The sequence below is a fragment of the Colossoma macropomum genome, unplaced genomic scaffold (genome assembly GCF_904425465.1).
Source record: "Colossoma macropomum unplaced genomic scaffold, Colossoma_macropomum, whole genome shotgun sequence".
Taxonomy (NCBI): domain Eukaryota; kingdom Metazoa; phylum Chordata; class Actinopteri; order Characiformes; family Serrasalmidae; genus Colossoma; species Colossoma macropomum.
The window spans coordinates 37,900,523-37,915,421 of NW_023494788.1; the positions used below are offsets into that span (position 1 = coordinate 37,900,523).

The window sequence follows — 14,899 nt, forward strand, 5'->3', positions numbered from 1 at the left end:
GATACTGATGCCTTTTTAAGCATGAATATGGGTAACAAATAGATCAGCTGAAACACAGACATTGGCTTGGATTCATGTGCCACCAAACAAAGTGTGGTTAAATCTTAATATGTAGTGGTAAGGTTTTTGTAATACTGATACATATGATTTCTTTCTAAAGTTTGGAGACACCTGGTTTGGAAAAGAAAAATGTCAAGAAAGACACTTTGGTCAATATAAAGCTGACACAGGGTACTCAAATGAAATGTGTAATTTTAACAAAACTTCCGCAGGTATGTCTCTTACTTAATTTATGTTAACGTTAACGTTACTTAAAAATTTTCCAAAAAAGGTGTTCCCAAACTTTCAGTGGTTAGTGTACCTTTTATTGTTGCTTATCCCAACATTTAGCAGTTCAGCTTTATGTTTTAACTTACATCAGTGTCCTGATTGTTGTGATTTTTCATTGCACTAGGTAAAGGCCAACGATGATGACCTGGGAGCTAATGGACAAGTGACCTACAGCTTGCACCAGCCACCGCCCATCGTGCAACGTCTCCTTCACATTGACCACAATACGGGTATCATCCAGGTGAAAGGTGCAGTGGACCGTGAGGAGGTTTCACTCCTCAAGTTCTCCGTCCAGGCCAGAGACAATGGCCCACAGGCCAAGAGCTCCAAAGCCACAGTGACAATCACTGTGAAGGACAAGAATGACAATGCACCTTCTATCAGGATCCGCGGCTTTGGCCTGGTGGCTCACGAGGATGGGATTGCCAATGTATCTGAGGACATGCCTGTGGGTACTCCTGTGGCTCTGGTGGAGGTTTCAGACCGAGATGAAGGTGAGAATGCTGTGGTAACTTGTGTGGTGGCGGGAGATGTGCCCTTCCAGCTACGTTCAGCTTCAGACACTAGCAGCAAGAGAAAGTACTTCCTCCAGACCACTACGCCCCTGGACTATGAGCGGATCAAGGAATATAGGATTGAGATTGTGGCTGTGGATTCTGGCAACCCTGCTCTCTCCAGCACCAACTCACTGAAGGTACAGGTGACAGATATGAATGACAATGCTCCAGTCTTCTCCCCTTCTCTCTATGAAGTAGATTTTGCAGAGGAAAACCAGCCAGGTGATAAAGTTCTGGATGTAGTGGCTACAGATGCTGATAGTGGCACCAATGCAGAGCTGATCTACAGTATCATCACAGACTCGGCCACTAAGGGGCTTTTCGAAATTAACCAGAACACTGGAGAGGTCAGAGTGATGAATCAGCTGGACCGTGAGTACAAGGAGCGCTACGAGTTTCATGTAGAAGCGGCGGACAAAGGGGTACCCAGCTTGAGGGGGACAGCCACGGTCGTGGTCAGGGTTCTTGATCGCAACGACAATGACCCCAAGTTCATGTTGGGTGGCTACAGCTTCTCAGTTCTGGAAAACATGCCTCCTCTTAGTCCTGTTGGAATGGTCACAGTCTTAGATGCAGACAAGGGTGAGAATGCACGTGTGCATCTGTCTGTGGAACCAGACAATGGGAAGTTTGTGATTCAGAATGGTACAGGAACCATCCTGTCTAGCATATCCTTCGACAGGGAAAAGGAAAGCACCTACACTTTCCGGTTGAAGGCTGTGGATGGAGGTGACCCTCCTCGTTCCTCTTACGTGGGTATCACCATCAATGTCCTGGATGAGAATGACAATGCCCCGTATGTTACCAAGCCTTCCAATTCATCATACAAGTTCCTGCAGCCCCTAACAAGCCCTGACACTCGAGTGGAAAAGGTGGAAGCAGAGGATATTGATACTGGGATGAATGCTGAACTTGACTTTAGCATCACAGGGGGAAATCCTCATGGCCTGTTCCGCATCTCTCCCACAGATGGTGAGATCACGCTGGCCAAAGAATTCACCCGGAAGCATAACGGCCTTCACCGCCTGGTGGTAAAAGTCAGTGATAAGGGCAAACCTTCCAGGCACACGACTGCACTGGTCCACATCTTCGTCAATGACACCATCAGCAATGTCACATTGGTGGAGTCTCTGGTCGGCCACAGTCTCTATACTCCGCTGGACATGGACATTGCTGGGGATCCATCTTACGAGCGTGTCCAGCGCAGCAACATCTTGTACGGAAGCCTTGCAGGAATTGCTGGGGTTATCCTAGTCATTGTGGTGGTGGTGGTCATCAGGCACCGTCTGCAGAAGGAGACCAAGAGTGGGTATCAGGCTGGCAAGAAGGAGACAAAAGATCTTTATGCTCCCAAGGCGGGTCCCAAGAGCAACAAAGGCAAGAAGGGTAAGAAGGGCAAGGCACCAAAGCCAGCCAAACCTTTAGAGGAGGACGAGGAGGCTAGCCTTCAGAAAGGCTTGAAGTTTAATCTTATAAATGATAGCGTTACTGACAGTCCCAGGATTCACCTGCCCTTGAATTATCCTCCAGGAAGCCCTGACTTGGGTCGCCACTACCGCTCAAACTCCCCGTTGCCCTCCATTCAGCTGCAGCCCCAGTCCCCCTCTGCATCCAAGAAGCATCAGGCAGTGCAGGACCTGCCAGCCACCAACACCTTTGTAGGAACTGGGGACAACAACTCAACCGGTTCGGACCAGTATTCGGATTACAGCTACAAGACCAACCCTCCGAAATATAGCACCAAACAGGTAGGAGACCACTTCCAAAGCATGGCAGGGTACCACAGCACAGCGTACCACCACACCAACATGATGTGGACTAAGGGCATGTATTAAGGGGCTTGGACTGAAAGGCAAACCAAAGCTGCACTGAAAACACAACTAGGCATGTCATGCATTCGGAACACGTTTATGTGAAGGATCTTTTTTGTTTGTTTTTGTTTTAATTAAATTCAGTAGTATGTTCACTTTCACTTTGATGCAGAATCACACTTGATTTGTTTATGTCCATATCATTTTATCTTTTTTGTTTAAATTAAGGATTCAACACTGGCTGTGTTTTCTGTCATGTTTGGTTTAATTTAAAGAGGCATTTTGTTTTTGTTCAGTTTTTGCAACACTCTCTACTCTTCGAACGGATAAACCTGCTGAATGAAGGGTCTTCATTTTGTGTAAAGTTAAAAATGGTGAAAAGGCCTGAGCTCGGGTGCACAGGTTAAGAAAAAGCACACTTAACACAGACCGCTTTGCACTCTGTCTTTGAAAAACGACTTTAATTACTTGGTCTTCATTTTGTCGGGGCTAGAGTAAATTGTTTGCACAGATTAATGGCAGGTAATTCCAGCTCCTCTCCTCGCCAGCTTCCTGGCCTTCGCACACTCACTTTACAGACACTCGTACATGCCCGCGGAGAGTGCCTTGCCTAACGTACATATGTGGGTCTGTTTTATAGGGGCTCATAATCAGCCGACGATGTCAGTGAGCCGTCACGGCACATGTTTGAGTTATGAAGCTCCGGGTTTAGCGCCATGCTGTGAATAATGTCACGTCCGTTTGTGAATAGTGGGCTGTCTTAGAGGGAAAAAACCGAGACGGAGACGTTCCTTTTTGTGCCGTATGGTAGTTTTTCAAAGAGTAAACCAAAAATAAACAATCTTTCATCTGGACCTCATTAGTGGAGTTGGAGACAATCATACGGGAAGGGATGTTTTTTTATTATGCAAGCTGTACATATGTTAATACCAAGCTATTTTTTGTTGTTTATTTGTTTGTTCTTTTACTATGTTATTGTTTTGAATACAGTCTGCTCATGTGTGCGCTCATGTTTAGGGCAATGGGTCAGTTTGACACTGTTTACAGGGGACAAAGTACAGAGCTGTTCAAGGCTTGCCAAAACCTTAAATGCACAGTAGATGTGTCTGTATACATATATATGTGGGAAACACAATTCACATCCATACTGGACATCATAATCTGTCTAATTGAGCTACAGAAGCAGTGGCAAGTATATGAAGGTAATTGAATATGCACTCTGGAGGCTTTATTCACGCACGCACATGCATGTTGAACATGCGCCATGCAACCCGTGTGTACCCATCTGTGAGTTGAACTGATTTTACAGCTGCAGACACCTCCGTTTCCGTTCCATTTTTGGCATCATGTGATTTGTTTTACTTTTGCTAATCTAATTTCATTAATTATTCATTATACACTGTATGTTGCAGTCTAATAATTGTATATAATTCTTTTTTATATAATTAAGAGCAAGTTCTATTTCAATAAAAAGTTCAAATTCAGATTTGTTTGTGAATTTGTGGATTTGAATGTAAGCAGAGACATTTTGGGACATGAATGCTTAAGGTACAGTATTCCATTTTTCATATTTTTGTCCATATCATCTTCATCTTCTTTTCCTTTTGCTTTTTTGTTCTCATTACATTGGCTTTACTATATTATTTCACAAGCAAACTGTCTTGCTGCTCTAACATGCATAAAATATGATCCTTTATCATGACTTATTTAACATATCACACACTTGTACTGCAGTAACTGGCATGATTTCAAAGCCTGCAAATTATTAACCGAAGAAAAAACACACAGAGACTTTGCACTCCTCACACAGTTCAGCCCAGTTACGGGCAGCAATATAGGCTATCGGCTCGTCATCATACTTACAGTAAAACAGTGTTAATGCATGAAGCATGAAGTCTGCTTTGTGTATCAAACTGTTTTTCTTTCTCCTCTAGATCCTCTGCTGCATCTGTGGAGTCAGTCTAGTCGATTTATGTAATTACTCACTCTGTGATTGTTGTAAGACTGTTTTAAGATTGATTAACTCATTTAAAGACATTTAATTCGATTTTTAAGTCATTTTATTTGGACACGTTCTGTCGACAAATTCTTTGGCTTGTTTAAAACATAATTTCTTTAAACATGAAAAATTATCTGACAGTGCAGTGAGATAATTTCTCTAGATACAACGACTAGAAGTTGAATAGTCTTATAACATTCTTACAACAATCTCAAATTGAGAAAAACTGCATATCATCGCTGTCGGACCAAAACCTTGCATCTCCGAAATAACTTTACTGAAGAAGGTGAACAAGCTCTAAACTTTGAATACAATTTTTTCCAAGTAATTTAGGAGCAGTAGTATTGATCCAGTGCTGAATGCTGATCCCAGCTTTTTCAAAATCTCTTACAAATGTAAAAAAAAAAAGGAAATGAATAAAAACACTGACGTTTTATTCCGACAGCAAAAATATGTAGCAATGACGTAATTATTAACAGTCACTAACAAACTATTAGGCTATTATTAAGTTGTCATGTCTGTTTTTATAAAGTGTTATCAAACATACACACAGTACTGTGCAAAAGTTTAGGCAACTGATAAAATGTGAATAAATTTACATATTTAAAAAGCTGTTTATCTGGTTAGTAGGTGTTTATATGCCCGGAAATACACTTAAAATAAATACAAGTAACCTTAAAACTAAAACTTAATATGCACACAATTTTATATTTGTTTTTTCTGTCAACCATTTCAAACCTCAAATAATGTGCTTAAGAAGGAATTTTGCGCAGTACAATATATTAAAAAAACTACACAATTTATGGGACTCTTACAATTAAAGGATATAAACAACATGGGGGTTATTCACTTGTTACAAAATCAGAGGAGACTGAGTGGTGTGTATAGACTGTGTGTGTGTGTGTGTGTGTGTGTGTGTGTGTTCAGTACTCTTGTTTTTGGTGAATGCTGTAAAAGCTGTTGTTGCGTTTTTTATGTGATTTAATCGGCTGCTTGTGCGCCAGCAGCAAATCAGGCTTTTAAACAAATCACGCAAGCACACATACACACACACAAACACACACACACTCAGTGACGCACAAACACACCCATTCTCTCTCTCTCTCTCTCTCTCTCTCTCTCTCTCTCTCTCTCTCTCTCTCTCTCTCTCTCTCTCTCTCTCTCCCTCTCTCTCTCTCTCCCCCCCTTTGACCGACTCCTTTGAAATTCCAGCAGCGTTTTCTCTTCTTAAGAGCCGCTGATTCTGCCCTGTGCTTGCGCCGTCGCCATGGAAACGGGATGACCGGTGGTGTGTGTGTGTGTGTGTGTGTGTGTTTGTGTGTGTGTGTGTGTGTGCTGAGTCACAGGCTGCCAGGGTGCAGGTGGGGATGGACACTTGAAGGGGGGTACAGAGAGAAAGAATAAAGAGAGAGAGAGAGAGAGAGAGAGAGAGAGAGGGAGAGAGAGAGAGAGGAAAGAATAGGTGGTTATTACAAAGAGAGAGAGGGGGCAGACTGTGTACTTCTATCCTGCTATTCATTTATTCACATACGCTGTGATTCTCTGTGTGCTGAGTGGAAATGGTGCTGTACCTTAAGCCCATCATGACCCTCTATAAAGCTCTGCTGCTCAAACAGGTCAGAGACGGGGGTCCTGCAGTAATGAACACACACTCTGTTTAACACACCGTGGTTGTGTGTGTGTGTGTGTGTGTGTGTGTGTCTCATATGCATTTATTTTGTGTAGGTTGTAGCCTTTAGAATATTGCAACAACTATAATAAACTAGTTTATTATGGTTTAATATGCAGTTCTTTCAGTATCTATTATGAATTATTCAGTAACTATTATGATTATTTATTATATACAATAAACAATTCAGTCACTAATGCAAAGTGTTATTAGCTTTTATCAGCTATTATCAGTATTATTCATTATCTACTATGATTTTTGTAGCTACTATGAATTATTCAGTAACTACTTTGAATTAGATAGATACAAATTCTATATCTAGAGTCAGTGTATATATATATATATATATATATATATATATATATATATATATATATATCAAATTTAAACATTTTACAAATATGTAGAAATGTAAATATATACAGGATTTACAGTATATGTACAGTATTATTAGCTCAACATTATTCATTATCAGCTATGCCTTATTCACTATCTATTATAAATTACTCATTGTCTGGTATGAATCAATCAGAATTTATTGTTAAACTAATTTGTGAGTTGTGTAGTAATGATTAGCCCCACATGCAGGTAACAGAGTCTGCAGTCTAGGTTAGATGAACACCTAACTAGAATAGATGAACGCAAAGCAGAACAACGAGGTTCTCCATCTATGACTAAGTCACGCTGTAATGTAGGTGGTCACTGTATCTCACTCCAGTGTAAAAGTGTGCAGAATGACTCAGATCTTTCCCAGTAGGCCTCACATGCGCCGCTTTCGAAGGCGGAGTTTACCCTGAACACTCTGGCTGAAGTTTCAGCTTATCTGCTCTGAACAAACCGAACCGTGAGATGGTTTGTTTTCGGCAGGCGGAGGGTTAACGTTGAAGCTGCCGCCTCCTGCTGTGCTAATGGATCTGTGCTTTCCTGAGTATTCACAAATGAGAACTCCTCAATTTCTACCAGCTTTAGCATTTTACTTTAGAACAAGAGAACCAGAGAAGAACAGAGTTGTACAGACTTTACCTCTTGTGCTGATAGTTGCTGGACAGACTAAGAAGTTCTTCTGCAGTTCTATAAGATATCAGCTGCTACTTCTGCACTTCTATCATTCATTCATTCATTCATTTTCTAAGTCGCTTATCCTTCTGGGTCGGGGGGTGGGGTGGGGTGGGGGTTGGTGCTGGAGTCTGTCCCAGCAGCTTTGCACTTCTAGTCAAGTTGCTATTTTTATGGAAAAACACTTTTACTTGCAGTCATTTACGGATGAAACGGTACTTTTACTAAAGGATGAGTTTAGGATACTACGCACTCTGGAAATTACAGAAAAAAATCATAATGGTTACTGAACAATTCAAAGTAATTATTGAACAATTCATAGATGACACTGAATAATTCATAGTAGATACTGAAAAATTAATAGTAGCTACTGAGTAATTCATAGTGGGTACTGAATAATTCATAGTAGTTACTAAATAAATCCTGATAGATACTGAATAATTCATAGTAGCTACTGAGTAATTCATAGTGGTTATTGAATACAGTTACTGAATAATGCATAACGGTTATTGAATAATTCATAGTGGTTACTGGATAATTTATATTAGTTACTGAATAATTCATAGTAGTTAATGAATAATTCATAATAGTTACTGAGTAATTAACAATAGATACTGAATAAGTAATAGTAGTTAGTGAATAATTAATAGTAGCTACTGAATAATTCATAGTAGATACTGAAAAACTAATAGTAGCTAATGAATAATTCATAGTAGGTACTGAATAATTCATAGTAGTTACTAAATAAATCATAGTAGATACTGAATGTTCATAATAGTTACTGAATAATTCATAGTAGATACTGAATAATTCATAGTGGTTATTGAATCAAGTTACTGAATAATGCATAGCAGTTATTGAATAATACATAGTGGATACCGGATCATTCATAGTAGATACTGAATAATTCATAGTGGTTACTGAATATTGAATGCAGTTTAAGGAGTTAAACAGTATAATTGAAGGTGAAAAAAAACATAAGCTCCCTGGCTCTGGTGAAGATTCTACACTGAGGGAGAGAGAGAGAGAGAGGGAGATGCAAAGGAAGAGCAGTGATGAAGATGCCGTGCACGAGCAGCAAACAATTAACTAATCCTGCATAAAACTTCTGCAGTGAACAAGATATCATGCTCTCTCTCTCTCTCTCTCTCTCTCTCTCTCTCTCTCTCTCTCTCTCTCTCTTTCTCTCTATCTGCTCACTGCCTTTCATTGATGTTGGTTGACACTAATTCATCTAATGGTTGGGCTCTTTCCCTCTCCCCCACCCCTCTCTCTCTCTCTCTCTCTCTCTCTCTCTCTCTCTCTCTCTCTCTCTCTCTCTCTCTCTCTCTCTTTCTCTGTCTCTCTCTCTATCTCTCTCTGTCTCTTTCTATCTCTCTGTCTGCATGGTGCAATGAAGGTGGTGTGACTGTAATCGTACAGAGGAGTGCGTGAGACTCTATTCTTTGTGCTGCAGAGTCAATTATGGAAATCATTTTTTGTGCTGCAGCGGCGGTCCGGCTTTGGCAGATCACACACGCTTCTTGGTGGCATCTTTATCTCGGCGGTCCGTCCACCTTTCCCTCCTTTAAATAAGCGAATGAGAGGCTTCCTCTGGTTAAAGCTTCATCGGGCGTAAAGACTCGCCAGCAATTTACACCCCGTGACTCATCAGCGGAGACGGAGCGAGGGAGGAGAAAAGAACGAGAGCAAAATCGTTTCAAAGCAACTCTGAAGGAATAACAAGTAACCGGCCTGCTGCTGAATTATTCATGTGTTGTCATTGACAATGCGGGCCTAATTAAAATAAAATGCAGCTAATTTTATGAGGCAGAATGATAGTAACGAGCTTTCCTCCCTCCATCTCCCTCCCCTCCTTTTCTCACCCTCCTTTCCCTCCTTCACTCTTTTTTCTCTTTTTTACAGTTCTTTTTACAACCTTGTCTTCCCTTTTTCGTTCTGCATTCGTTCCTCTCTTCCCTTCTTTTTTTGCTTTTTCTTCATTCTTTACTTTTCTCCAGTTATCTTCTTCTCTTGCCTTTTATGCCTACTCTTCTCCTCTTTTGTTTTTTTTCTTTTTACCAGTCATTCCATTCTTTTCTCCTCCTTATTCTGCCCTTTTCCCCTCCATTTTTCCTTCTCTTCTCTCCCATTTCTTCCCTTCTTTTCTTCCCTTCTTCACTCTCCTCTTCTTATCTTCCCTTTATTCCCCCTTCCTCTACTCCTTTTTTTCTCCTCTTTTTTCTCACCCTCATTTCTTTCCTTCACTCTTTTTCTTCTCTGTTTTACCCTCTTTTTACAACCTTGTCTTCCCTTCTTTTTCTTACATTTCTCTTTTCTGCATTCTTTACTCCCCTCCCTTCTTTTTTCCAATTCTCTTCTTGCCTTCTCTTTCATTTCATCTTGTCTTTCTTTCATTCTGTTCTTCCATTCTTTTCTCCTCCTTTTCTTTCCCTTTTGCCTTCCATCTTCCTTTCTCTTCTTTTCTCACCGTCCTTTCCCTCCATCACTCTTTTCTCTTTTTTACCCTTCTTGTTACAACCTCGTCTTCCCTTCTTTTACTCACATTTCTCTTTTCTGCATTCTTTCCTATCCTCCCTTGCTTTTTTGCTGTTTTCTCCATTCTTTACTTTTCTCCATTTCTCTTCTTCTCTTGCCTTTTATGCCTACTCTTCTCCTCTTTTGTTTTATTCCTTTTTACTGGTTATTCCATTCTTTTTTCCTGTTTTTTCTTCTTTTCTGCATTCTTTCCTCTCCTCCCTTGCTTTTTTGCTGTTTTCGGCATTCTTTACTTTTCTCCATTTCTCTTCTTCTCTTGCCTTTTATGCCTACTTTCTCCTCTTTTGTTTTATTCCTTTTTACTGGTTATTCCATTTTTTTTCTTTTTTCCTGTTTTTTCTTCCCTTTTTTCCTGCTTTTTCTTCCATTTTTCTTTCCCTTCTCTCTCATTTTTTCTTCCTTTTTTTCACTCTTATTTTCTTATCCCCCTTTGTTCCTCCCCTTCCTCTATTTCTTTCTTTTCTTCCACTTCTTCTCTTTTTATCTCACCCTCCTTTCTTTCCTTTACTCTTTTTCTCGTTTTACCCTCTTTTTACAACCTTGACTTCCCTTCTTTTATTTACATTTCTCTTTTCTGCATTCTTTCCTCTCATCCCTTCTTTTTTTGTTTTTTTCTCCATTCTTTAGTTTTCTCCTGTTATCTTCTTGTCTTCTCTTTCATTTAATCTTGTCTTTCCTTCATTCCATTCTTTTCTCCTCCTTTTTCTTTCCCTTTTGCCTTCCGTCTTCCTTTTTCTTCTTTTCTCTCCCATTTCTTCCCTTCTTTTCTTCCTTTCTTCACTCTCACCTTCTTATCTTCCCTTCATTCCTCCTTTTTCTATTCCCTTCTTTTCTTGCATTTCACCTCTTCTTTTCTTACCCTCCTTTCCTTCATTCACTCTTTTTCTTCTCTGTTTTATCCTTTTTTTTCGATCTTGTCTTTTACCTTTTACGTTACGTGCCTTCTTTTACATTTATTCCTTTTTTTCTCCATTCTTTCTTTTCTTCTCATTTTCCCTTTCTGTCCTTCTGTTCTTCCATTCTTTTTTCTTCTATTTTCCTCGCTTTTATCCCTTGATTTCTGCCCTTTTTCCCTTCCATTTTCCTTTCCCTTCTTTTCTTTCCCATTTCTTCCTTTCTTTTCTTCCTTTCTTCACTCTCCTCCTCTTATCTCCCCTTCTTTCCTTTGTTCGCCCCTTCTTTTCTCTTTGTGTTTCTTCTCTTCTTTTTCCTTCTGTCTTTTCGTTCTATTCTTTATTATGAGGTGTAGTGTAGATTATAAAGGGCATCATCAGTGTGTGGTGTTTGTGCAGGTAGTTATCGTGTGTGTGTGTGTGTGTGTGTGGGTGTTTGTGTGTGTGTGGGTGTGTGTGTGTGACTGATTCACTCGTGCTGTTTCACTCTGAGTCATTTAAAGCTTCCTGTAATGACGATGGCGACCTTTGCCCTTCCGCTGGGTCACTGTCTGTGTTTAGAACTGCGGTTGATAAACAGGCTATAAATTTCTGACAGTGAGGTGATTTGAATCGATTACGACTCTTTAGTAAATGATTCACTGAATCATATAAGCTCACATTTCACCAGGATTCGATTCAGTCATTTTGCTGTGATTCAGAATCAGTTTGAAACAGTGTGTGAAATACCCACTGAGATTCGGGGGTCCCATGTTGGCTGGCTACTCCAGCATTGTCTGGCTGCTAACTCACTCGCCATTCTTCTTCTTGAAATGCTCTTTTCTTTTTCTTTTCTTTTTTTTTTTGTGATCAACTTTTTATTGCATTTTACAAACAACCAGACAATAAACACTGCAGATTTCAATTGGAAAATTTAAATGACAGTCATTTAAATTCTCCCAATTAATAATTGCTTTCCTTCATTAAGCCTGAGAAAAGATATTCCATTCAAACTATATTTTAAAAACTAGATACTCAGAATTTCAGAAATTGTGGGGCAGTCCGAAGCTCCAAAAGACCATTTTTCTGGTAGCTGTAAAATCCACCATTTTCAAGAATCTAAGAAAACTGAAGGGTTGAGTCATCGTCAAGTGGAATACTGCAATTAAGTTATTTAGATTACATATTAACTGTAGAGGTCCATATATCTGCTACATTTCCAGAACAGATACATAAAAGAAATGCTCTGTTCTAGTTTGGTGTTGCACTCTTCCTCACATTAACTGAGATCTTACTCATCTCCTCTTCTGTCTTCAGTTTAAGAAATGAGTAATAATTCACTCTTTACACCAAACTCTTGCGAAATGTGTGATGACAGTGACAGACAGCAATGGCTCTTCACAGACACACACACACACACACACACACACACACACACACACAGGGGTGTTTTTCCATCTTTGTAATTCTGCAGATTCCTGAGAGTACAGATCACTCAGCACTGAGAAATAACTCCAGCTGTGAGAGAGTGTTTGTGTGTGTGTGTGGTGTGTGTGTGTGTGTGTGTGTGTGTGTGTGTGTGTGTGTGTGTGTGTGTGTGTGTGTGTGTGTAGTTGTACCGTAAGGTGGGGACATCCAGGAGAAATCTGGAACCAAACTTTGTTCTTCAAACCAGCTCACAAGATATCAACTATTTTTGATAAACAATAAGAAATTCTTCCTACTCTTTCTTCTTTGATGTTTGTTTACATTTATTCTAATAAGGATAAACATAATCATTACTTTAATGGTTTTATATAACTTGTTTAGGTGTCTTTTGCACAGTACTGTATACTACTGTGCATATTTTGGGATCGATTGTCATTAATAATCTCATTTTCTTACAAACATATAAACTATACCTCGTATCTCCAGAATGGTAACTTTACAGGAGAAGGAAAAAAACCTACTTTACTTTTAATGTAAATCAATGGAACCAGACTGTTTCCTGAGTCATTTTGGGCTGTTTCTTTTGGTTCATTCTTCATAAAATTTACACACAATGTAAAGGACAAAAGACATTTTCAAATTATGTCAAAAACTGAAAAATGGCAAAAATGGAGGTACAAGGTTTTCTTTCGACAGCAGTGATATATGGTTTTATAAAATGGGGCATATAAAAGCCCACGTCCTGAGAAGGTATTAAAACAGTGTATGTGTGTGTTTCTGAGTGCTCCTGTCAGTACCTGTCTCATTACAGCTCTCTCTCTGGCTCTCTGATGAAGGTCAGATACATTATCTCACTGAGCTCCATTACCTCACAGGCCGATCTAATCAGCAGCATTAACAAAGTTTAGTGTCGAAGTTTGGAGCAGCTGCTAGCAGCTCTCGAAGCATTTTAGTCTGTATTTAGTCCATATTTATAGATAACAGTGAGTCATGTAGTGTCAGAAACCACATAATCAAGTCTATTGCACATTACTGAACAGCTCCACATGCTTTGAGGAGAGAGTGAGAAGATTTAGGCTCGAAGGTAGCAGTAATTTATGATGCTAATAACGTGTTAGCTACATTAGCCTCATAGCTCCAGTTACACTGTTAGAAGTAAAGATTCTGTGCAGGTACAGTTCTTGTTCATCAAGGTACAAACAATGTAATTGTGCCCTTAAAGGTACATTATGAACCTTACATAAGTTTTTCCAGGTGAAAAGTACTTATTTGTACCTTTTGATAACCTAATTTGGTATAATTATGTTACCCTTGAGGGGACCACCCCAGTGACAAGAGGGGTACTGCCCCAGTGACAGTTTACCACCTTTGTTTCTGAGACTGTAGTGCTGAACAATTGAACATATTCATATCTAATTTGCCATAAAAGAAGTTGTGAGAGCTGCAATGTTAATAATACTCAGTTATACACAAGATGGTTCTTCAAGGGTTCTTTAGTAAAGACAATGCTTCTGTATAGAACACTCAAAAAAACCTTTGCATGCTTTAGTGGTTCTTTGCATAGTTCTTCAGATTGGAGAATGTAATGTATATGGCTCTATATAGGACCTTTTTTGAAAAAGGGTTCTGTATAGCACCAAAAAAGGTTCTTCTATGTATACAAGCTTGACATCGTAACAAAAGCATACTTTTTTTGGTGCTATAAAGAACCATATACAACACATTCTCTTCAGTCTGAAGAACTATTTCACCATGTAAAGAACCATTTAAGTATGCAAATAGTTCTTCCAAGTGTTCTTTAAGTGTTCGCAGTTGTATATGGAATGTTGTTGTCAGTAAAGTTTCCTGATCTTTTTTAGAAGTGTATCCAACATCACCAATGTTGTTGTAATTGCGGAAAATTAACCTAGCATGGAGCTTGTAAGCTGGCAGACCAGCACACTAGTTGAAATTATATAAAATAGGTACTTTTAACCCTTGTGTGGTGTTGATGATCTTGTTACTCAGTGGTCTGGTGGACCCACCACATTATTGTTTTGTAAAATCAATACAGCCATAACAATTTAAGTAAAAATACTAGATGTTTAAAATATCACAAGTGTCCAGTGTAGGGTTCTCCTTTAGCAGCTGTAGCCAGTCAGCAGCCTGTCCTTGTTGTCGACCCTCACACACACACACACATATACAAACACACACAGACACACACACTAACAGCAGGCAATGTAAGACAAGAACAGAGTGAAGGACACAGCACCTCCACACTTTTATTCCCTGTGGGTTCACCCCATACCACATGTGTAATATAAATGTGTAGGGGGTGAACAGAGTGAAGACACTGAAAATGTGTTATTTCATTTGTTCTTTACAGAAAATGAGCAGAGACCAAGGAATCTGGGGTTAAAATGATAGTAAATCACACAATTTTTTCTTTAGTAAACATTGAAAATGGGTCCCACAGACCCCAACACCCCACAAGGGTTAAATGGCAATTTCGATATTGAACATAAAAATTATAACTAGATATTTTCACCAACTCGTTAAGCCTCGTGGCTCCATTGCAAAAAATAAAGCAAACTTAATCAGACACCAAACATGTCTTGGCTGATCGGCTAAATTTGTGGTACGAGGGGACACTGGGT

The 14,899-nt window shown here is 39.5% G+C and overlaps 1 protein-coding gene across 2 annotated transcripts in view; it reads left to right on the forward strand.

Moving 5' to 3' along the window:
* The window catches only part of pcdh1b (protocadherin 1b), a 237,217-nt gene that overhangs the window by 20,284 nt on the left and 202,034 nt on the right, over window positions 1-14,899 (forward strand). Inside the window, exons 3-4 of one of the 2 annotated variants that reach the window (XM_036569300.1) lie at window positions 455-2,273; window positions 2,418-2,635. In XM_036569300.1, coding sequence (XP_036425193.1) covers window positions 455-2,273; window positions 2,418-2,635 — 2,037 coding nt within the window. Of the gene's footprint in view, window positions 1-454; window positions 2,636-14,899 lie in introns of both variants that reach the window. The other variant, XM_036569299.1, reaches the window with a different exon arrangement.